Source organism: Petaurus breviceps, unplaced genomic scaffold, assembly GCF_028583685.1.
Source record: "Petaurus breviceps papuanus isolate PSGF00001 unplaced genomic scaffold, PetGlider_PUasm1.0 90808, whole genome shotgun sequence".
Lineage (NCBI taxonomy): Eukaryota > Metazoa > Chordata > Mammalia > Diprotodontia > Petauridae > Petaurus > Petaurus breviceps.
The window spans coordinates 12,081,045-12,107,109 of NW_027187349.1; the positions used below are offsets into that span (position 1 = coordinate 12,081,045).

The window sequence follows — 26,065 nt, forward strand, 5'->3', positions numbered from 1 at the left end:
CTGTTTGTAACTCTTCTTCTTTACATCTGCCCTGTGAGGGGAGATAGTAGCTAACATTCTCTAGTCTAGTGTTCATTCTTTCAATATTATTGATCTTTTATTGATAATATTGATCAATATTATTGATCAGCCTCAGGTCTGAACATGTAACAGGGCACAGATTGAGCACTGGAAGGGACCCTAAAGGTTGAATACAAATTCTGTCTTCCTCCTCTTCTCATTTTATAGAAAAAGAAGCTGAAGCCCATGAAGGATAAATGACTTATCCAAGGTCACAAAATACTAAATGGTAGAGGTACCCAGGGCCTCTGATCTTTCCACTGTACCAAGCTTCCCTGTAAAGCAGGAGTTCTTAGCTTATGGTCAATGTACTTTAAAAAAATCTTTTGATAACCTTAATTCAATATAATTTTTAAAATTTTACATAGTTTATTTTATGCTTTAAAAACATTATTCTTAGTAGGGGGTCTTTTGACATCATCAGATTGCCAAAGGGACATAAAATAGCTAAGCACCCCTGCTACAAGGGGCTTAAGCTTTCTCTAGGTCACTCTTTCCATGCTATCTCCCAATCCTACTCTTCCCACCCTCCCCAGTTCCCCTGAGTCACCTCACCTGCTCTTCTCCTTACCTGCTATGACTTGCTGCCTGTGGGTGTCCCCTTTCCCATTGCCTTACTTCTCCTACATCATTTCCCTTCACTCCTCAATCCTGCTCCCACTTCTCCATCATTTTTAGAAGATGGATTGAATTGTACTGAATGCTGATAATTAAAGAACATCTCTAGAATAGAACTAAACTATATATTGCTTAATGTATTTGGCATTCTGTTCTGGATTGTTGGGGTGGGCACATAGGGGAGGAGAGAAGAAGGAGGACTGGTTTGGGTCCTAAGGTGTGAAACCATTGGCTTAGCCAGCAGATGGTGCAAGTGGCCAAGTTTTGTTTCAAACTGATGGATGACTTTTAGAGCAATCCCTAAGATTTTTAAAAATATTTTTGACTCCCTGTACATTTTCTCAGTTTATACCAGAATTAACTTTTAAATTGAAGTTTAGAGCATCACATTATATACAGTGGAATTTAATTACCATGAATATGTCTCATCTCTGAGTTGGTTATTATGGGCTAGTGTAGCATAATTGGCATTAACTCTGAGTGGACCCTAGTCTGAGTCCTAAAGACCTTGGTTGGGCAAAGGATTTAACCTCCATGAGTATCAGTTTCCCCATATAAAAAATGATAATACTAGCACTTATGTTACCTACTTCCACTGAGCTGTTATAGAGAAAACATTTTGGACTTCACAATAAGGTATTCATGTGAGTTACTATTATACTCCTAAAATTTGAGATGATTTGGACTTGTGCATTGGTTCTAGTGACTATAATATTATTTTTTAACTATCTAAATTTCTTCTTTAGATGTTAAGATTCCCCTAAGTAAAATCCTTAAGTAGGAAATTTGTTGTGATTGCTGGGTCAAACTCTGACCATTGCCCAGTGTAAATTCCTAGTGTAACCTTAACTGCAGTTGAAGGCCCAGAGCAATGCTTGTGTTTGTTTATTGTGACTAGTTTTCTTTGGACCAAAAAACTAAGTCACTGAAAATGACTCAGCAGCAAAAGAAAAATACGGAAAGAGAAAGAAAAGATGGTCAGGGTGATATACACTGGTAGACTTTCCAATGCCTTGGTTTCCCAGTTTGTCACTTTCCTATGACTTCCATTTTTCTTCTACTTCACTGACCTAGGAGAATTAATGATCACTCCTTAAACATTGGTTTAATCTGAAACTGCTGCAGCTCCAAGACCCTGAACCTTGAAATTCTCCTTTCTTATATCCAGTATAGTTGCTAGAACGCTGACCTTGGAATGGGGAAGACCTAAGTTCAAAGCCTGCCTATACCTCTCAAACTAACAAGTAATTTTGGAAGCCTGAAATCTTACAGAATCGTTCTATTGATCTTTAATGGACTTTCTATCATATTTTATCTTCCCACTTTATCTTATCCCTGAAACCATCTAATTTGGTGGGACCTACATACACACATGTGTTGAAAGATGATAGGTACGTGTTTATATCTACATATACATAAACATGCACACATATCTGTATGTCTACATATGACAGTGTTGTATAATAAATAAAGTGATGTACTTGGAACTAGGAAGACCTTGTTTTGAATCCCTTTTGACATTTATTAGCTCTGTGACCTTGGGTGAATTAAGTTCTCTGAGCCAGAGATGACTAAAATAATTAACTTCTACATTATAATAATTTGTATCAAAAGAGGGAGTTCCTAAACCAAGGACATCATGGGTCCTTGGTATATACATATATGTGCATATGCACACATATACACATGTGTATGTGTTTATTTATAATATATATGTATATAGACACGTATGTTTACCTTAAAGCCAACAGGACCAAAATTAAACTTATTATTTTCCCTGTAAAACTTCATAACTCTTCATAACTTCTCCCTTTCTATCAATGGTAGCACTATTTTCCCAGGCACCCAAGTTTGAAACTTCAGTTATCTTTGACTCTCCCTCTCTATCCCCAAAACTTCCAATCATTTAAATCAATTTCACTTGCAAGTAATGACATCACCTTCTGGATGTCATGGTCCTCTGAAGGACAAACAACCATCACTTGCTGAGTTCTGTTGATTCTTCCTTGGAAATAGCTCTTAAGTTTGTCACTTTTTCTCCATTCATACTATGGGAAAGGAAAGGAGGAGAAAATAAGTATTTTTATAGCACGTGCTATGGTCTAGGCACTGTGCCAAGTGCTTCACAAATATCTTAATTGATTCTCTCAATCTGGAAAGTAGGTGCTATTGTGAGGAAATTGAGGCAAACAACAATCAGAGCTTTTAAGTGACTTGCCAAGAATTACACAAATACTAAGTGTTTGAGGTCAGATTTGAACTCAGGTCCTCTTGACTCCAGGTCCAGCATTCTCTTTGCTGCACCACCAGCTGCATCCCATACTGCCACCAACTGAGTTCAATTCTTTATTATCTCTTGCCTAAATTATTAAAAAAAAAACAGTCAATTGTTTAACTGGTCTCCCTGTCTATAATGTTTCATTTCTCTAAACCATCCTATCCACAGCTGTCCAAAAGAGTTTTTCTACAAAGGTCTCACCATTTTACTACCTGGCTTATAAACCTTCAGGAGCTCTCCTTTGCTTCAAGCAGGGAAGATACAAACACCATCTGCCATTTAAGATTTTTCACTGTCTGGCTTCAGCTCGCTCTTCCTACTTTATTTCATGCTACTTCCCTCTATATAACACACATATATGTTCTCACCATATTGTACTGTTAGCTGTTCTTCAGTTTATTTCTTTTGAAATCATCTTCTTTCAAGGCTTAATTACTTTCTCTGTGAATCTTCCCCTGATCCTCCATTTCCATCCATCAGGAAGTTATCTCTTTATGTTGTCCTTACACATTCTCCCTTGTGTCACATCAAATTATTTGTCTTAACACCCGCCACTCCAATAGTACATAAGCACCTTAGGGTAAGGAACTAGGTTGTTTTCATTTTTGTATCTCTAATGCTTGTCATAATGCCCTGAACACTAAGTAGGGTACTTAATAAGTGTTGATTTGGCTTGAATTTGTTCACCAGAATTCAATGATCACACATTTTCTAGGCTACATAGAAACCAAAGCAGGCAAATATCTTGTGGGAAAAACAACAACAGCAAAAAATAAGCCAGACATACTAACCTTTTCTCATTGTGTATCAGCCACGTTTAGTGATGCATTTTTTGAATTAATGAATATGTCCTTAGTGTTACATTTTCATGCTACCATAACAGTTACTTAATTCTGACAATACTATGCATTTAGTAGGCACTTGGCAAATGTTTGTTGAATAAATAAATGAATGAGTCAAATCACAAAAGCCTCCTCCTGCACTGGTTTCCATATGTCAGCTTTCTTTTTTCTGCAAAGGTGGAATGGAAATTTTCAGATGGACGGAAAACAATCAGTTTCCCCAATGGTACCAAGAAGGAGATCAGTACTGATAAGAAAACAACTATTGTGACATTTCCAAATGGAGATGTACAGAAGTTCATGCCAGATCAGAGAGTGGTATGTGAATTATTTTTTTAAAAAAATAATCTTTTCAAAACCTGGGGAAAAAACAAGTATACATTATCTAGCTAGGTAGCATCATAGATAGAGTTCCAGGCCTAAAGTCAGGAAGACTCATATTCATGAGTTCAAATCCAGCCTTAGACACTAGTTGTGTGACCCAGGACAAGTCACTTAGCCCTGTTTACCTCAGTTTCCTCATCTGTAAAATGAGCTAGAGAAAGAAATGGCAAATCATTCTAATAACTTTGCCAAGAAAATCCCAAACAGTGTCACAAAAAGTTGCATATAACTGAAAATGATTGAACAACAACAAATACATAGTCCAATCCTTTTCTCCAACTTAAGTTTGGCTTCTAACTCTCTTTTTGCATATACCTTTCTTTTTTCTTCTAGTAAGGATGTCCCTGTTTTCCAGTTCCTCAGATTTTTTCATTTCTACTTGTTCCATCATTCAACTGATTGCCCGATCTCTTCCCTTTTCTATCAGGGAGGGCTAAAAGTTAACACAAGATTCAACTGGTGGAAGACTATGGAAAGACGCACCATGTTGTAGGGAAACACATTGTATTTGGAGTCAAAGGAGTTAGTTGCAAATGTCAGTCTTGCTACTCACTACCTTGCAGTCTTGGGCAGGTTTGAGTTCCAGTTTCCTCTCTGTATGATAGAGTAATTAAAACTTAATATTTACTACATATCCTACTAAGGTATTATGAAGATCAAATGAAAGGATCCCATGAAGCATAATATCAACACAAAGCATTAAATTATTATAATTACTTGTGTAGCTTCTGAAATCTAAGCTTTGGCTATTTGGGTTTTCATTCATGCCATGGGACAGGAAAATGTAGGGAAGTGTTAGGAAGAAAGACTGGTGAGGCATGAAGCCAAAAATGCTATTTCATTTCAGGAGAGCTTAAAGTCACCCTCTTATTTATTTATTTGTTTATTGTGTTCTTGAACAAGACATTTCCTCTCTTTCTATCTCAGTTGCTTCATCGTAAAACGAGGGGGTAGGATTATGAAATTACCTCCAAGGTCACTTTCAGATTTAACAATGTCTGTTGCCCACACCAGCTCGAAACTGAGGTGATTGACCAATTACTTCCTTGTTGTCTTTTCCCTTTTTAATGTGATCAATTCATACTGTCCTCTTAATTTGGTATTTTTTTGAAGAGGGAATCTTGTGATTAGTTGAAGTCACTCATGAGCCCTAACAAAGAAAAAAATGAAAATGACTGAAAAAAGGAAGTATGAGTGACATTGCGGTAAGACTATGTAGTGTTATTGACTTCTCTGACAGTTTTTAGTGCTTTTCATCATATTTCATCATCATCATCATCATATAAACTACCTTTTTTAGAAATTCAAATATGAGAGATTCTCTTTGTATCTCTACAATGGTCATTTCAGTCCCTGTGCAGGTGTTATCTAATTACAATGCAATTAGAATCCTGTTGGCAACAACTCAATAGGAAAAAGGACCATCATTCCTCCCTACTGCAAGTGGTGTTTGTAGGCTGGTTGAACTGTATTCAATTTTTATTTGGTTTGTGAATCAGGAAGAGATGCTATATATTTGTATTTCTTTTTTTCTTGTTGTCTTAAAAGATTCTCATTTTATTTGTTGTATGCTTGCTAAATTCTATTCGATAGCTAGCTCACTCAACAACCAAGCTTGTGGAACTTGATGGCACGTACAACTAAAGGCCAAGATTTTAATAATTCTCTCTCACACTCTTTCTCTCTCTTCTCGCTCCCTCCCTCCCTCCTATCCTCGATCCCTCTCTCCCTTCCTCCCTCTATTTTGCCATAATGGATAAGAGAATGGTACCCCCAAATAGAGGTTATACCTTGCTTTCTGACAGATAGTTCTGCTGTTAGGATTTAAGAACACTGAGCATTCATGACTGTAGATATAGTTTGGATTTTTTTCCATTTTATTTTATTTTTCAAGTAGCTATCATTTATTTTCTCTCTCACCACCCCCTCATTCAAAAAGAAAAAGAAAGAATTAAAAAGAGCTATCTATCCATATTCAGCGTCATTTAATTACTATCCAAGTAAAACAAATTTCTATATTGTCTATGTCCAAAAATATATGTCTCATTCTGCATATTGAATCCATCACCATATATCTGGTTTCATCTTTATCTTAATGGAGAATCTCCAACCCATGGGGAAAATCTAACCCCGAGTTTATAGTGTGTTTCCCATGTAGGTGAGTATACAGCCAAGAGCGATGAATTTAATCAAAAGACCTGTGTGTCTTAGATATTTGTTCCCAACTATCCATGTGACTTTGTGCATGTTTTTTTGACCTCTAAACAATTAGCAAGAGATCATCATCAGGTGAATGTATGGTTACAAAAACACAGTGCAGTTATAAAAATCTTTAGGAAGACATACAGTATGACCACATAATGAGAAATATAAAAGTGGGGGAGGGGAGAGAAAGGGAATAAGTGTTTCTATAGTTCCTAACCCAAATGGGGTCACAAAGAGTCAGACACAACTGTGTGCCAGACAAAATGCTAAGCCCTTTGCAAATATTATTTCATTTGATCCTCACAACAACCCTGAGAGAGGTAAGTTCCATTCAATAAGTACTTATCAAATGCCTGCTATGTGCTAGGCACTGTTACTATCCCCATTTTGTGGTTGAGCAAACTGAGTCAAACAGAAATCAAGTGACTTGCCCAGAGTCAATAAGTGTCTGAGGCTGGATTTGAACACAGGACTTACCAACTCTAGGCCTGGCACTCTATCCACCATGCCACCTGAGTTACTGCCTCAAGTAACTCAAGGAAAGTATACCCTTTCTCACTGTGGCATGAAACAAAAATTTCTAATTTTTAAAATTAATGTTAGAATTTTTATCTAAAATAAGGAAAATAAGAAAATTAAAACTAATTCCCCCACTCTTCTAACAAATTTTGGCAACGTTAACACATTTTTTTTTTAAATAGTGATTTCCATTTCTTCCCTATAAAGTAGAAGCCAATGAGCTAGATTTTGACCTCAGGGTTTTGACAAAGGATCATTCATGTCTCTTTTCTTTTGTTTCCCTTTCTCATTCTTTCCCTTCTTCCTCTCTACCTTTCTCTCTTATTGGGTCCAAATGATCAAACCTGCCAGTTCATTACTGTAGGAAAATCCTTATGAATAACTTCCTCTTCCAAAGCAAATTAGCACCTTCTCAGCAATTTATTAACCTAAGAAAATTGTCTAGGGTGCTAGGGTTAACTGAATTTCCCAGAGTCACGCAGTCAGTAAGCGTCAGAGGTCTTCTGGACTCCAAGGCCAGCTGTCTTATCTACGCTTTACCCTCTGCCATGCCTCTTCTCACAATGTATCAGATTATAGACATAAAATGGTTTTTATCTGATGAATTTGTTTGGTGAAGTTCATATTCACTCTTAGTTTTAAAAGGATCCCAGTGGAATGTTAACAATTCTGTCTCTTGAAACAAACTAACACAAAAACTAAATTAGGTTGGCTGTAGTATTGAGGTTGGAGTCAGGAAGACCCAGGTTTGATTCCCGTTTCTGACATTTGCTAGTTGTGTAAAGCTGAGTCGATGAAATCCCTGATTCTTCTTGGTGTTTGCTCTTAGAATTCTTCTGAGGATCAGTGACCCTAGATATTAAAGAAAAAGAAAAGTTTTCTTGTTCTTGTTTTATAGTGCACTATTAGAACATTTCCCTTTGACTCACTATAGTGCTCTTCTCTTTAATTCTTTGCTAGCTTCCCCTACCTTCCTTCATTGGAAATGGAGGATGTAGCAATCATATGAAGACCACATAGCTGGGTGAACATGGGCTCCTGTGGAAGGTCTGGTATAATGTGATGGTGCCTGGCCCTATGGATATTGGTCTGTCTCTTGATGTTTCCTACCCTGGCTCTGAAAGACGTACATGCAGTTCAGGACATGTTCTGAAAGAGTGGCAGGCCCTGCCTTACTCTACTTTCATTTGAGTTCCTCAGGAATGATGACCCATAAATTTCTGTAGTTTCATTGACTTGACTGGCAAGGTCTGGGCTGATCACTCCAGTGCCATGTCTGGACCTCCCTTTCCTATCATGCATATCTCTAGTGGGTAGTCGTCAAACCTCAGAGGTGCTGGGATTGTGGATAAAGAGCTGGAAGGTATCTTGGAAGCCACTGAGTCCAACCCATTCATCTTACAGATCAGGAAACTGGGGCCGACAGAGCTTAGGTTACCCAAGCAAGGTCAAACAGCTGCTAAATATCTGAGGCAGGATTCAGCTGTGTCGCCTTCTGAACTCCATGTTTGGTTTTCTATCCATTGTACCGGTTGAGACATCACCTACTTCTATCTTGATATTTTACAAATGAGGAAATCAAGATCAAGAAAGCTGCAGCAACTTGCCTGTGGTCACCCAGCTAGTCATTGGAGGAGCCAGGAGTATCATTTAAGTCTTGTGACTTCCAATTTGTTATAGGATGCCACTTTCTCTCTTTAGACCTGGTTACCCGCAAGGAGGTTATAATGGGAACCGTCAGGGAAAGCATTTGTCCCTTTGAATGCATGAAGCCCAGATTTGAAACAAACACTCTCAAAACCTACCTGTAACACATGTGTTATACTTTCAGCTTTATTATTATGCAGACGCTCAGACAACTCATACCACTTATCCTGATGGCCTGGAGGTGATACAATTTCCTAATAAGCAGATTGGTAAGAAACTGACCTTTGAGGTCAAGGTTACTTTATTAACATATTTTTTCTTAGATTCTTTTTCCTGTTGGCTTATCTTAAAAATATCCCTTATAGAATGTTTACAGAAGCTGGGGGAGGAAATTGTATTTTCTTATAATGAGAAAAAAATTGTGTTTTCTTATAATGAGAAAAAATAGTCATTTAGCAAAAAAATAAAAATAAAAAGCAGCTTGTACAAAGTATATGAATGGTACATGTGGGCACGACAGGCCTGGTTGAGCATATGGTCAACAGAATAAGAGGTATCTAGGCCAGGTCTACAAAACTGTAGTGATGCAAATAAACCTGGCCTTTATCAACGGAGAGAATTAAGGGAAAAAATAAGTTTGAGGGCCTCAGTTATTCTAATCGACTTCAAATTTCTAAAATAGTTGCTCAGCCTTCTGTCTTACTTTGGGTGGACAGAGGTAGACAGATGACAGTGCTGCAGCAGGGGTACTTGAGGAGATGCTATCATCCTGGCATCAGCTCTCATGTGGCACAGTGGACCAAATTTAGAGGCATCATATGCAAAATACACCAAGGGAATGGTGCTTGCTGCCAGCATCGGCAAATAATATAATTCACTGTCCATCTGCAGTAGTGACCTTTAAAGCCATCTTTCTTTACATCTTATAAATTCAAAGCCATCTGTAGCACAGGCCCTGGGGCTGGCTCTTTCAAACCCTATTCGCAGTGGCCATCTGTCCAGTCCCCAGAGCATGGTTGCTACTTTTCACCTCAGAGTTCTAGGAGTAGCCCTAAGGGTTAGGGGATATGGTTTTCTAAGAAAGGCTTGTGTGTGTTTCCCACCTTGTGATACCAGTTTTCTGTCAGAATTACTTACTTTTTAGAAATGGGTATTCACTGAAGTGGTATAGCAAGGACAATTGGTGCAAAACATTCCTCCCACCCCCTCACCAAACCATCAAACTATAGCACTCTCCTACTGGAACATATGAAGTTCAGGGGAAAAAGCTCAAGCTTAGAAAGTATGAAAAGTCTGAATGGTTTGGTCCTTGAAGTTCAAAAGGGAGACAGGAGGCAGAGACCAACGCAAAGGTCAAGGCTGGAGTTCTTTTCCTCCATCCTCCCATCTTCCAGGGATTTGTTCTCAGGGGTTTGGCTGGAATGTTCTTTCCCAACTAATAACACTCACTTCAATCTTGATATCCAACCAGCTCACTGGTCTTATGTAAGCCCCACTGGGTATGATCAAGTCACTCAACCATTCTAAAGAATGTCAGAGTACAGCTCTCCCATCTAGACATTGATTCGTTTCATAGAATCATAGATTTAGAACTGTAAGGGACTGGAGACCATTGGTCAGACCCCCTCCTTTTTTACAGATGAGTAAAGTGAGGCACAGAGGGAAGAGGAAGGGAAGAGGAAAAAGGGAAGGGAGCAGGCATTTATTATTATGTGCCAGGCACTTTATTGATATCTCATTTGATCCTCTTAACAATTCTGGGAGGTAGGATTAATACCTCCCAGGTATTAATAAAAATTATTTTCCCTGTTTTATAGTTGAGACACTGAGGCAGAGGTTAAGTGACTTTTCCAAGGACACATAGCTAATATCTGGGGTGGAATTGTACCTCAGGTCTTTTTGACTCCAGGTCCAACACTCCACTGTGCTACCCAGTTGCCTAGTCTTAGAGGGTTTCAATGACTTGCCCAGAGTTCATTATAATCACCATTCAATCATCTACTACCATGTTTCCCCGATGATAAGACCTATCCCGAAAATAAGCCCTCCCCTTACTGTGTAAGATTCCTCTAAAATAAGCCCTCCCCCTAAAATAAGCCCTATTGAGATTGCTACTGTAGTGAAGGTGATCCCCTGCGCTACACGCTACAATACGGTACCCTCTGTATGCACCGTCCCCCCCCCCCCCCGTGAAACGCACGCCGCGCTCCGAGCTGCATCCAATCAGAGCTGCAGCAGTGAGCGCATCATCCTGTTCTTCCCCAGTGATTTGCTTGCTGGCGCCATTGAGAGCAGTGCCACGGAGGAGAGCTGAGGCAGGACAACATAAGCCCTCCCCTGAAAATAAGCCCTTTGATGTTTTTCTTTCCAAAAAATTAATAAGACAGTGTCTTATTATCGGGGAAACACGGTAGTAGTTTAGCATCTCTATCTGATTTAAGGACTTTTTTTTTTTAAAAGAATATTAATAGAAAAAAAATTTAGGTCTTTTTCACTGTTTTCCCCTTGTAGCTGTTCTTTCATTACATTGAATCTAAGAGGAAATCATCTCACACTTAAGTTTTAATTTTAAAAAAATCATCTGCTGGGTTCCAGAGACAGTGGCCACAGTGAAAAAGCCATCCATTTCTTCTTGTGCAATGCAGAGTGAGGTTAGCACTGGTTCACTGGTTTGTGTGTTTTCCACTGTGTTTATCTCCTCTGCCTGGGCCACACATCAGTGTTATAGAGAAAAATGGGTGCCTCCAATATAGGAATTCTATGGGGCAATTGTTTGTGACTGATGGGGAGCTGATCAAACATATTTAACTTTCTCACTACTTCTAATGACAAAAATACTTTCTCCCTCATGGTAACTTTAGTACTAAAGCATTAGCCAATTAAAAAAAACAACTATACAATATGGCTAACTAATTAGAATGAACACAAGATTTCATTTCTTTGCTACTTTGGTATTTAGTTCCTAATATTAAAACAAATAAACCTAAAAAAGCCCCAAACAAACCCCTTTAATGCCACTAATAATAATTGCCATTATTGTTAAGGCTAACATTTATGTGGCATTTTAAGGTACATTAAAGCACATTTCATGAGTTTTTGCAGTGGAGCTTTAAGATCTTAAGAACTACTGTGAGAGTGTCTCTATAGGTGACAACAGTCTCCCTTTCATAGATGAAGGAATGACAAATAGAAGCAGCAGAAGGTGTCAGTTTTAAATAAGAATAGGAATACAAGAAGAACTTGACTTAGGGCCTTGGGATGTCCCAAAAGCAAGTGACAGGTTATTTCTGAGGAAAATACCGCTGAAAACGAGCAGATCCTGCCTCTTAAATTCTCATTTTCTTTAAGTAAATATCATAATAAAAATCATAGTTGACATTTAAATAATATCTACCATTATCTCATTTTATCTTTACAACTACCCTGGGAGATAAATACTATCATTATCCCCATTTTACAGATGAGGAAACTGAAGTAAAACAGAGGTTAAGTGACTTGCCCAGGGTTATACAGCTAGTGCTATAGATGTCTGAGGCTCCATACTCCTCTCTAATACCTGCAGAGGCTGGATAAATACTTGTCAGGGCCTATAGAGGGCATTCCTGTTTAAGCCTGAATAGGACTGGATGACCTCTCAGGTTACTTCTAACTTCAAGTTAACATTCATTTGAATGCGTAAAATCTGCAATGTTTGCTCAGGTATGTATCTCTTCCCTTCCCAATTGCACCTTGGAGGTAGAATTTCCTATTTGCCATATGCTTCACAGTTTGTTCTGTACCCATTTGAGATATATTGGTTTGGTCATCCCATTCTTTGAGTGAGAAAACTTAGATTTAAACAAATATTTTTCTCCTTCATGAAAATCCCATTCTGATGCCTCACTATGATATGGAGGTGACCCCAGGGGTCTTGAAGCCTTTGTAAATGGAGTCCAGACTCTGGCAGGTCCCACCAAACTGGAAATATTTTCAGCATGGGCCCCATCATGGACGGCATGCATATCTGTTGTCTGAAGACCAGCCTAGAGAAGTTTGGACAGGTTGACCTCGGAGTGATTTTTGTTTTTAACCAAGACAGTCTAGCTAGGACCATTATGGGGTTGTGATCTGTGTTGGTGGAAGGACTGCCTGTGCCAACAAAATCCTTGAGGTGTTGGAAGTAAAAAATATATATAAGACTTGAATAAACTCACACAGTGAAAGCCCTTCTTTGTGTGACACATCCATTGTGTGAATCTCAGTGGCACTTGGCCTAAGCAGGTTTGTGTTTGAGCCACCCAAGGTCATAACCTGTTGTTAACTCCTCCCTCTGCTTTCCTAAGTTTTTGAAGGTTGTTTATTTTCTCTGTGGAAAAAAAAAAAGAACCATTCTGTACTGGCAGCCAAATGTATGTTGACTTGCTTGTTGCATATGACTGCTAGAGAAAGCTCTGTGGCTCCAGATTTTATGCTAAATCCCTTCCAGCCATTATACTTTATATGCTGTTCAGTTCATCCTAAATAATTTCCATGTAAACTTTTTCTGATATTGGCAAATCCAGTGCAGGAATGAAGTCATTCTCACTGTCTTCTTCAAAACAAGAATCATGAACTTGTTTTCTTTGTTTCTGCCCTTCCTGTCATTTCTTTCTCCTTCCTGTCCTTAACTTTCAGCCTTGTGGTTATGTGCCTTCTTCACATTTTAACTCCAGCAGTATGCCACATATGGGGTGGGGGTGGGGGGGAAAACTCAGAAGAAGGCATGAGAAATGTCTCAGCCTCCACTAGAACCAAGGCAAAGGATTCCTCTCACTGACCTTAAGCAAATCACTGAAAATGAAGGATTAGACTTGCTGGCTCACAGCTGCCATGTAGGATGATTGATTAATGTTAATTCAGTTCTTTTGAAAATGAAAAGTACTTTATAGACCTGGATTTTCTTTCTGTCACTGAACCTTTTAAACTGTCTGAGTCTTAGCTTATCCAGCTGTAAAATTGTCACCAAACTACTCCATAGGAATTGTAAAATAGTGTTTTTGTTCTTTGGCAAATTTTAGGAGGGGAAGTCACAGGGATGCTGAATAGAAAAACAGGCCACTCAGTTGACAATGTCCTTTCTAGAAGCAATGGTAATGCTGATCTGATTATAGTTTCCAAGGACAAGAGGTCAAGGGAATGGCATACATGCCCAAAGCTATATTGGAAAATGGTTGAAGTGGAAGATTATGCTTGTACCTGGAATTCCATGGATATAGGGAACTCCCAGTGTGGAAACTATACTAATACAGATTAGTACTCATCTTTCACTTACAGTCTTAGAGAATCACCTAGGGGCACTAATAGATTAAATTATTTGACCATGGTAACATTTCCATTATGTGTCAAAGACAGACTTTGAATCTAGGTCTTCCTGACTCTAAGACCAGTCTTCTGCCACTAAATAATACTGCTTCTATTTCTTCCCCAACTGAAGTTGGTCATAGGATCATGGATTTAGAGCCAGGAGTGACGTCAGAGTACATCTAGTTAAAACCCATCATTCTATAAGATAAGAAAGCTGGGATCCTGAGATATTAAGTGACTCCTCTCATGTCACATACGATGTAAGAGACAGATTGCCTAACTCCAAATCCAGCCATCTTTCCCCTGTACTGTGCTGGGGCCCTTTGGTTATCTCTCTCCAGTCTTCTTCAAAACTAGATTTGATCATTTGCCCTAGGTAATTCCTGACATGAGAGATAGCATAGTGGATTGACATGCTGTTTGCAGAGCCAATTTGTTGATTTGATTACTGTTCACAGAGCAAGCGTTGGAAAGGGTAGTTAGTGTCTGTGCCCAATGGCAGATTGGAAAAGAGCTGGGTTGAAAGAACTTGCCTGGGGAGATAATCACAGTTTCATGGTTTGGGAGCCAAGAAGACCCAGGCAAAAGTTGGTTGCTTATGACTTGTTCAGCTTCACACTACTAGTTAGTGGCAGAGATAGGACTTAACCTCCAATCTCCTGACTTCTGGCACAGTGCTCATCCTCCCAACACCATGCTGCCTGTTAGTAGCATGGGGGTTGAGAGAGAGAAAACAGACCAGGATAGACAGTGAAGGTTTTACAGAGGAAGTTGAATTGAATTGGAACTCAATGGACAAGTGGGATTTCAGCAGGCTAAGGAGAAAAGTTAGGACATTTCAAATGAGTATAAAATATAAGTAGAAGAAGCAGGTTTGGTGTTATGGGAAGATGTCTGGTCTGGAAGTGGAATGTTAGCTTTGCCGTCTGTATCATTTGAAAGGAGTCATTTAGCTTTTTGGAACTTCTTCAGTCTCTTCACCTGTCACATGAGGGGATTGGATAAACAATCCCTCAGGTCAATTTCTGATGATCCTGGAGAGTTTGAGGTGTGCTTTGGGGAGTGGGTAAGTATGCTAATTTGGTGGAACTGGCAGGTTACCTATAGATATAAGGAGAGGTGGGGTGAGAGTGGAAACCAAAATAAAAAAATAGGCTTGATCTGGATTTTGGAGGAATTTGAAAGCCACATTCAAGAATTTGAACTGTATCATATAGGTGCTGAGAATTGATTGGAGATTTTTAAGTTGAAGTGACTCTACAAGAGTGTAAATTAACTGTTTTGCATGAGTTCACATGTATAATGGGGATCACATTGCTTATCTTCTCACTGGGGAAGGGCCTGGGGGGAGGGAGAGCATGTGGAACTCAAAATTTGAAAAAAGAACTTAAAAAAAAGAAAAAGAAAAAAGGGTATAGATTTAGGATACATCATATGTAGGAAATCCTGGCTAATTACATTGCATCACTACAAGCATGCTCCTTAACTCCAAAGCATTTTTTAAAAATTGTGAATTTTGTGCTTTTCAAGATATGTGCCCTTTAGCTTTTTCTTAGAGGTAAAGAAAGTATAAATCAATCCCTTTGTTCCTGACAATCTCCTAAAAAGCACAATTCATAAAATTGCTTAAGAAAAAAAAAGTTGGTTTCTAACTAGATTCAATGTGATGTACTTACAATTTCTTTAAAAAATTGTTTCCTATAGAAAGACACCATCCCAATGGTATTAAGGAGGTTGTGTTTCCAGATGGGACAGTAAAACACCTTGGTGTCGGGCATGAGGAGACTGTGTTCCCCGATGGGACATTGGTGAAAGTAGAAAGGTTAGCATTGAGAGTTTATGGAACTATTAGGCATCCTTTTTTCTGTTTTCCTTCTACTCTTTTTTCTTAATTCCCTTAGGTATTGATGGAAAACTAAAATTATCAATCATAAAAAATCATCTATCAAGTGTTTACTATGTGCCAGGCACTGTACATAGTAAGGATACAAAAAAAAAGTCAACAGCCTTCAGGTAGTATACATTCTAATGGAGGAGATAGGATATAAATTGCTAAGGATGAGATATATATTGGAGAAGGAAATGGCAAGCCACCCTAGTATCCTTGCCAAGAAAACCCCCTGGACAATTGGTCCATGGGGTCACGAAGAGTTGAACATGACTGCAGGACTCAACAACAACAAGTGTAGATAAAAATGCCTCCCAGGGGCAGCTAGGTGGCACAGTGAATAGAGTGCCGGCCCTGGAGTCAGGAGGACCTGAGTTCAAATCCAGCCTCAGACATTTAATACACAGACAAAAAAACTAGCCATGTGACCTTGGGCAAGTCACTTAACCCTAATTGTCCTACCTTCCCCCCTCCAAAAAGCAAAAAAAAAAATGCTTCCCAAAGTGGGAAGGGGAAAATGGAAAAAAAAAAAACTTTTCCTATAGAAGAAGATGGGATTTGAACTGAGATTTGAAGGAAACCAGGAAAACTAAGAGGTCAAGGTGAAGAATGTTGAACATTTCAGATGAAGAAAGGACTGTTCTTCATAGGAGGCAACTAGGACTATTCAATGAGAACAATTGTTTTGTTGTCTTGGAGTGCTCACTGTGCAGAGAATCAAAACAAGGCTTTCATTGGCCACTTCTGTAATATGGCTAAGAGCAAAGGCAGAGAAAAGGTGACATGAATTGTGGAGGAATTCTACTCTGCCTTTCATGTGATGTTCTGGAGCTTGTCTGGGTCATTCAATGTCCATTTAGAAAATGGGTGTTAAATATTATCTAACACTTATTTCATTGTCAACTGCCATGTTTAAGTTTCTTAAAGGAAAAATGAAGCCAGATTTTAAACATTTATCTACCTGAGGCATATCTGTCAAAATCTATTATCAATTTTGGTTAAGTTGATCAAATATGATTTAATAAGGATGATCAACTACGTAAATTAGTTGTGGTTCAGTTGTTTTGCAGTTGTATCTGACTCTTTGTGACTCCGTTTGGGGTTTTCTTGACAAAGATACTGGAGTAGTTTGTCATTTCCTTCTCTAGTTCATTTTACACATGAGGAAACTGAGGCAAATAAGGTGAAATGACTTGCCCAGGGTCACGTAATTAGTAAGTATCTGAGACCTAATTTGAACTCAAGATGAGTCTTCCTGACTCCTGGCCAAACGCTATCAACTGCACCACCTAGTGGCCCCATTTATATAAATGATATACCTATGATAAACATTAATTTTTTTAGAGTATACAGTGAAATAATTGATCATTTTCAATTTGATAATGTGGCACTTTCTAATATCACATGATTCTGTGAGCTCCTGAGAACACATAAGATACTGTATGAGGAAAACAGGGCTAGGTAGCAGTGATATCTCCATCTATTTCTGTATAGCTTTAGTATTGGCTACCAAGCACTTTATAAGACGAATTTTCTCCTGTTAGGAATGGAGATAAAACCATTATATTCAGTAATGGGCAGAAGGAGATCCACACTTCACAGTTCAAGAGGAGGGAATTCCCTGATGGTACCATCAAGACTGTGTATAACACTGGCCGTCAGGAAACGAAGTATACGTCCGGCAGGGTGCGGATCAAAGATGAAACAGGAAAGATCATCCTTGACAAGAAGTGATTCGTCTCTTCTGCATATAAAATTATGTAGGCAATTCAGATTACTTTTCATTCAGATTTCCTTTGATCTTTTTTAGCTGTCTGACCAGAGATGAGACATAGATAAGGGCCTCTCAGGAGAGGTGCACAAGAGATCTCAAACCCAATTAATTACGTAGAAATTTTTTAAAGAAAAATTATTCCCTTAGTTGTCATTTGGAAGGGAAAAAAAAAGTGGTTGAAATAACACTCTTGAGTCAACTTCTTGTTCCCAAGGCAATTGCTCCTGTTCAGGAGCAATTTTATTCTTTGGTGACCAGATGTGTCTGCTATTGGAACACCTTGCTGAGCTGCCTTCTTTGACCACACTTTACTTGAACTCTACACTTTTTTTTACTTTGTTCATTCACCCCAAAGCAAGTGAAGTTAGCCTTTTTGGAATCCTGCCTCATCAGGAATTGTCTAAACAGCAATACCTGTCGTATTTCCAGAGCTACATTTTTGTATTTGGCTCCAAACACAGTGAATGAATTGAAGGGGCTTTAAACCGTCTTGTAGCAACACCTGTCAGGAGCGACAGACTTAATCATCTCTCTGACTCCACCTTTAATTCTCTGGCAGCTGTTTACCCTCCTAGCAACTTCATTCTTAATCCCAAGTGTGAAAATGATTGCACTATTTTTACCAGTCCTTCAATTTTGATTCCATTTTAAGCAGCCCATCAAATGCATAAATAAACCACTTTTTTTCTTCTGAAACAATTTGAGTGCAGAAAATGTAGGAAATGAATGACTTCTTGTAAATGTTATCACCGATGACAGGATGTGGCCAGATGTGATTTGCTTAATATGCACTCTTGTATATTTTTATGTGAAACCAGATGTGATAATGTACTTTCATGCCGATAATTATCTTGGCCTTCAGTGTATATTGTGCGCATACTGCTGTGTTCTTTAAGATATTCTTGTACTGTTTAAAGAAACTAAAAATCAACATTCTGTCTTGTTATGAGAAATAGAATTCTTTTTTATTGGTGTGGGGTACTGTCATCTTGTAGGTGGATGCTGAGAGTTCATTTGTAAGAAATAACAGGCACAAACATTTCCAAAAAAAACTTTTTTGGCATTGGACTGAGATAATACTTTGATTAATCAGAAACCAGCTCACTTTTCAAATTGCCCTTCAAAAAGGCACAATGGCCTCCATGAATCCATTGATTTCTAGCTGTCTCATAGCATGGTAGAATTGAAAACCCAAGTGTGGTTTAACCAGAAAGCTGAATTCAACCCTCATGGAATCTGCGTGAGTGACAGTGCTTATCCAATATAATCTTCACAAACCTGCAGAATGTGTAAAACCTCTCCTGGAGATGAAAGCAGCCCAACAGAAGCATTCTGTTTACAAACATGATATTCTGGCTAGAAATCTTTAAGAAATTGTAAAGCCTTCCATTTGTTTAGCATCATGCTGAATACTTGGTTTTGGCTCTCGTTTGTGAAAATGAGCTTGGAATGGGCCTCTGTGCATATATTCTGAGGAACTGTAGACTCTAAAATTTTGAGCCATCCAAGTAGAATCATTACATTAATTACAGACAAAAATTATCCAGATGTGGAGAGAGAAATAATGTTACACACTCACCAATAAATAGACATTGATAGTCTAGATGAAGGAACAGTGGACTTGGAGGAGACCCTGGTAAAAGTTTCACCTTGACTAAACCCAGCTAACTGTACAATCTTGGGAAAGTTTCTTACCTTCTCTGCACTTCACTTTCCCTGTTTTTAAAAGACTGAGGTCATACTTGTTTCACAGGGATAAAAGGAGAATGGATGGCAGCTTAGTGAACACTTTTTGAAGAAAAGGCATCACATTTAATTGAATTATCTAATTTATTTTATTTTAATCCCAAAAGGATGAGAAAGCTGCAGTCAACCCTGAGAGGTTTCTATGAAAAAAAAAAAAAAGAATGGCTCCCCCTTGCCCAAATCTTTCACATGGTACTTCAATCCAGCAAAACTTGCCATGTAGCCTGGAAAGAGGGCAATGGGGAACACACAATATCAAGGAGCAATAACCTTCCATTGCAAATAGATTTACCACCTGTTTTTGTTCAGTTCAATTCAATAAGCATTGATTAAGCACCATATGTATATATGTATGTATGTATGTATGTATGTAAACATGCCCAGAACTGTGCCAGACTGTGGGGAAGCAGAGACAAGACTGAACAGTCCCTGCGCTTAAGAAACTTATATTCTATTGGAGGGGTATACACAGATAAGTAAAAGCAAAGTATATATGTGAAATAAATACAAAATATTTGGGCAGAGAAAAATAAGTAGAGTCAGGGAAGGTATTTTGTGACAGGTGGTCCTCAAGCTGAGCCATGAATTGAGAAAAAACAGGGGCTCCAAGATGTGATGCTGAAGAAGGAGAACATTCCAGGTATGAGGGACAGCCTGCACTACAACATGGAGTAAAGAACATGACAAGTCAGGAACAGGTAGATTGCCAGCTCTAGCACTTTTTTGCGTTGTAAGTTCAGATGAAGTGGAGAAGCCAGGACAGCAGCACAGAGAGGAAGGATAAGGATGTTTTCCCTTCCTCAGATGGAAGATCTCCGGTCTCACCAAGAACTGGTTGCAACCTTTTTTCCTCTGGTATTATTTTTAACTATTACACTTTCCCAGCTAATTGTGCAGCCAAGGTGTTATACTCCTAGCCATCGAACATTCCTATATTTTTTCACCTTTGCCTGGAATACCCTTCCCAACCTCGATGCGGCACAATCCTAACCTTTTCGAGGGCCAATCTAATTGCTTCCCTCTGAAGCCCTCCTCTCTCACCCCACTCCTCCTTTAGTCCCTCCCCATCAACCAAATGTGGTTGTCCTACTCTATGAATCTCTATTATAATATTTGGCTTTTTCTAGTCACTGAATCATTCTAATTTGTAATATACCTATTTTCGCATGAAGTCTTCTCTCTCCCACTAGATCTAGGCACTGTGAAGACATGAACTAATTTTGTCTTTCATCTTTGTACCCTTCCATATACCCAACATTATATTTGGAGACTCAGCAAAAATTTTGAATGAATGGATGAGTGAATGAAAGAATAGAGTCAAAGATAATTTATGATAACCAGGATTTCCTGAGGCAATATTGTGAAGGCAATGAAACCTCTCTCCTTTTCTCTAACTTGTATGCCCTTCCTTGGCTGTCTAGTCTCTTGTTCCACAATCAAAAACTATCATCATCTTAATTCCCAATAAGGTATAAATAACTGATAACAGATCTTGACATTAATGACATTTTGAAGTTCAAATATTAAGTTAAATGAAAAAAAAAGTTTCAATGGAAACTTCAGTGTGGACTTCCAAACATGAAGCAGCACTGATATTCTTCTGGCAGCATGAAATCATATCAGTAGGTGATCAGCTATTCCCCCTACCCAAAAGCAGCCCCATGACATCTAAAGTGGCTAGGTGCCTCAGTGTTCCAATATTTTTATTTACTTACCAATATGTTTGTAGTGAGATTTATAACCTAAAGAAAACTCATCAAGTTTCCAGAGTAACATAAGACCTGGTTTCAGCTGTGTGATGCTGGTCAATTCCTTGAACATTTCTGTACCTCATTTTCTTCATTTATTAAAAAGAAGGGGCTGGAATTAACATCCTTTAAGTCCCCTTTCCATTTTAATCTATAATCCTGTGTGGCATGGTAAGTTCCAAGGGGAAGCCACTGAGTTTCCATAACAAAAATGCTTAGGTCTGCTCTAGACATTTTTTAAGTGGTTTAGAAATTAGGTACCTTTTAAAAATCCCTTTGCATGTAAAGAGTCTTGGACAGAAGAGTATAAACAAATATAAAGAAATCCAGTTGATGTAAGCATAAAAAATACATTTAAAGGATTCAATGAAATATAAAGAAGGCATTTTGTAAATATTTGTTGAATTGACTTTTCATATTTGAAGATTAAATTTACAATGATTACTTTTTTCAGGGTGAACCTGAAAAGAGTAGGGCCTGCCTGATGGCCTTGGAATGTTGTACACATAGGAGAATGGCTCTTAAGAGGTTTTTTCCAGTAGTCTAAAGAAAAGCTTGTAAGACACAGGGACAATTAAGCATTGAATCTGATAAACCAACTACCTCTGTTAAATGCCCCCCCCAAAAAAAATTAGGGGAAATCATCTCAGCCAAAGTTGTGATACTGGTTTCCCACTCTTGCTGGCTCCCTTGGTGATAATACATTTTACTTCAAAATTCCAAAGAATTTAACATCAAAGAAAGTTTAATTCCTGTGTGGTAATATACTTTTTCTCCTACTTCTTGACACATAAGTCTTCTCTTAAAATCTTAACACTTGTGCTTATATCGTCTTCTTCCCTTCTCTTCCTCCCTAATTCTCTTCATTTCTTACTCATTTCTTTTGTTCCTTCTTGTCTCTAAGATTCTCAGGGTCTCAGTGCCTCCTGGACAATGCCACTGAAACTGTAGTGTTGAGGAATGGAGAGAGGAGAGTGAATATCAAGGCTAAGTCCAAATGTTCCATAAAACAACTCTCTGAGATCATAATTTAAGTTGAAATTATGCTATGCAATTGTAAGATTTTTTTATAAAGCTTATATTTGCTTTGCTTATTTAAGTCACCAAGTTAAACCTTTCTTGGAGATTATATGTGGTTTTGCAAGATAAAATATATTTCAAAAACTCATGGAGGTTATTAAAGACCTTTTCACCAGATTCCAAAAGAACTGAGTATTTTGTAATAATTACATCAATTAGTAGACTCAAACTAGAATAAGAGGTATACACCACACTGTCTAAAACCTTGTCACTCATTTGCCCACCTCCTCAAGTGCTCCTTCTGAAACAGACACCAAGAGAGTGGAGGTGATCATGATTCACAGGTGTCAGACAGAATAGAATCTGATTTTTCTAGCCTTTAGTCATTGTTCAGTTTCATGCACCAGGTCACATCTCTATTCCCATTCATAATCTTTCTCATTTCATACCACTCAGGGTACTACAAAAAGGCATCACAGTTCCTCAGTTGCATTCCCACTTATTTACCATGACCCAAACACATTATGGTAGCTCTCAAACTCCTGATTCATTCATACTTCTTCCATTAACTTTCACATCTTCCATTGACTGTTCACATGCAAATAAGAACATATCCACCACAGTCAAGCAGTGATTGAACTGAACTTTGAAGGGAACTAAGAAACAAGAAATTCAATAAGTCTGATCTAAGGAGGGGAACATTCCAGACCTGGAGAACACCTTGGGCTAAGGCAGAGAGATGGGAGATGGATAGTTGTAAAGATGAAACAACAAGAAGGGTAGTTTGTCTGGATCATATATAGTGTGAATACGTGTATTCAATAGATTGTAATATATAATTATACTATGCCATACTATGCTATATTATACTATATATGATATGATGATATAATATGATTTGATATAATAATATATGATATGACATGATATGCTATGTAATGTAATAATATAAATATAATAAATATAACATAACAATATAATAATATAATCTAACAATAAATATAATATGATATGATATATATAATATAGGAACATAATAATCAAACAAGTGGTCATTTAGACTTTACTTGAAGCTCCTAGTAAGGAAAAACATGATTCCTTCTAAGGCAGCCTGTTCCACTTTTGAATACCACAGATAACTAAAAAGTGTTTCCTTACTTGAATTCTGATTTTGCCTCTTTGAAATCTTTACTCATTGTTCCTAATTCTGCTACCTGGATCCAGTTGTAAGAAGTCTATCCCTTCTTCCATCTTAACAGTCCTTTACCAAGTTAAAAACCATTCTTATGATCTATCAAAGTTTTCTCCAAGTTAAATATCCTTTGCTCCTTCACTTGATTCATATTGGCAGGAATTTAAGGCTTTTACTACCCTTGTCCCATATCTCTGAACCTTCTTCAGATTATCTGTATTCTTTCAAAATGGGGCCTTGAGCACTAGGCAAAATGCCTATATTTTCTGACAAGTCCTGGATGCTTGGTATCCTGTCATCCACCCTAATATTTTGTTACCTTTTTGAATGCCATGCCACGCCACACTTTTGGCTGGAATAGGACTTGCTTAGTAAGTTCAATGCTCAGATTTTTTTTTTCAGACAAGTTATTGTCAGTTCATAAAGCTCCCGTATTGTCCTGGTGAAAACATTCTCTTCTGAATCCAAGTGTAAGACTATTTATCACTAATTTCATTTTTTTAGATTCAACACAATTTCTGAGGTTGTTTAGACTTTTCTGGATCTTATCATCAATGCACTATCTCTCCTAGCTATTTGTCACTTGTAAATTTGAAGAGGCCATTTGTACCTTTGCCAAATTATTAAAAAAAAAATGTTAAATGACTCAGAATCACACCCAGATTGTTGAGGGTAGTCTCCTATCAGTTCCTATTAATGATTGTTGTTTGGGTCTGTCTAGGTAATTATTTCCAAATTGTGCTATAGCCTAACTCATCTTAATTCCTTATTGTTAACATTGCTTCTGAAGTATCTCCTTTATATTCTTTGTAACATACCCACATCTTTCCATACTATCTAAAAAGAGTAGCAACCAAATTATTCAATACTTTGCTGAAATCATTGATTTTTTTTCTTCCTTTTATCTAATTAAAGGGGCCATCCCTTCACTCACTTCTTAAAGAGGCTTATTCACTGAATGGTACTCAAAGTGAGTACCTGAAAAGCCCTTAGCCTAAAAGGGCCAGTGTCTCCCATTTCATCCTGGGTCATCTCCAGTTATCCTGATGAACATAAGGTCACTGGATCCAGATGGCTCTGGAGGAGAAAGTGAGGCTGGTGACCTTGCACAGCCCTCCCTCACTCACATCCAAGTCAACTGCAAGTCATGTCATTTCCCTGATGCCATGGTCCTCTTTGAAAACAGAGGACAAACATAACAAGAGAAACTCTTTAACTATAGCCTTCTCTCATCTACTAGATTTACCCTGTCAAAAAAGGAGAGGCTAGCTCTTGGTTCTTTATGATCACGAGGGAGAGGGGTGGGTATAGAGTTGAAAAAACTCATAGAATGCTTGACACCTTGGGAGTGTAGTCTTGGGAGAGGGGGCTAGAAATTTAATGCTTAAACCTTTTGTATCCCTTGGGATGATCACTGATGAATGATTATTGCTATCTTTAAAGCCTTTGAAGTCTTCTCTCCATATATATATATATATCATATATGTGATAAATATATAGAGATATATCAAATATATATATGACTCCTCTCCACTTTTCTCTTTCTCTATTCCTGTCTTCCCTTTTCTCCTTCTTGCTCTCTCCCTCTATCTCTTCTCTCTCTCCTATTCCTCCGCCTACATTCCTCTATCTGTGTCTCTTCTTCCTCCTTTTCCCATCTCTTCCCCCCCTTTTTCCCTCTCCTCTCCTCTCTTCACACTCCCTCTCTTTCCCTTCCTCTTCCTCTCCCTTCCTCCCTCTCTCTTCTCTGTTTCTCTGTTTCTTTGTCACACACACACACACACACACACACACACACACACACCTCATTTGATGGTACTTGTGAATACAGATCACCATTCCTTAGAGAATGAAAAGATGTTTCCTCCTCAGCTGGTCCAATTCCATTCCTCAGTTTTCTTCTATGCACATCACCCACAATTTAGATCACCATTCAAGTTCTCTTGTAGCTCATTGCACCAGGATGGTGACCCAGGGGTCTTCAAGGCTATGCTAGGGAAAAGCAGTGTCTGGCTGATCCTACAATAGACTGTAAAGACTTTGGTATGAGACCAGTCCTCAGCCCACCTGAGGACAAATCCAGGTAAATTTTGAGAGGCCCATCAACAGGGTGACTTCAAGGTCATTTTGGGTTTTGACCACTGCCACTGTCACAGACCAGTTACTAAGTTCCAGGGGGATTATGATCTCTATTAGCTGACAAAATTACATATTCTTAAAATATTTCTTTTATACACTCTGCAGCATAGCTCATTTCTGTCACTTTTTCATATTTGAAAAGATGCTGTCTTCAGCTTCTTCACATCCTTTTGGGCCAAACTATGTATTGTTTGGTTATTAAAAGTCTTTAGGGTCCTTTGTTTTCATAGCAAGCAGAATTTCCTTACCACATCTCGGAATTCAGAGAGATTTAAATTACTGTGTTTCTAACTAAGTACAATTTCCTTTTCTCTAGGTTGTTCTTCCTGTCCATTTTCATTGTCTTTGTCCCTCTCTCTCTCATCTTTTCATTCATTCCATTTTCAAGCCCTAAATTAGTTTGATCATGGCTGATACACATAGACATTTTAGTGATATGCTTACATATCAAGAGAAAGAAAAGCCATAATTTTAGTGAAATTAGACCTTAGATCCAGAACTTGACTTTGAAAGCTCTCAAATGCCCCCAAACCCTCTCTTTGTTCTCCATAAAAGTTTATTTAGCACCTTATCCTATTTTTGTCAAATACCAGTATATTCAAGAGAAATAATTTCTTATTATATTTCATCCTTTTTTTGTTATTTAGTTACTAACATTGCAGTCCTTCAGTACTTCAATTTAA

General features: G+C 38.1%; 1 protein-coding gene across 1 annotated transcript in view; it reads left to right on the top strand.

Annotated features, from left to right (window-relative positions):
• The window catches only part of LOC138147885 (centromere protein J-like), a 51,141-nt gene extending 33,644 nt beyond the window's left edge, over nt 1-17,497 (top strand). The window contains exons 10-13 of the mRNA XM_069070548.1: nt 3,976-4,116; nt 8,738-8,822; nt 15,580-15,697; nt 17,308-17,497. Coding sequence (XP_068926649.1) covers nt 3,976-4,116; nt 8,738-8,822; nt 15,580-15,697; nt 17,308-17,497 — 534 coding nt within the window. The remainder of the gene's footprint in view (nt 1-3,975; nt 4,117-8,737; nt 8,823-15,579; nt 15,698-17,307) is intronic.
• Nucleotides 17,498-26,065: the final 8,568 nt, after the last annotated feature.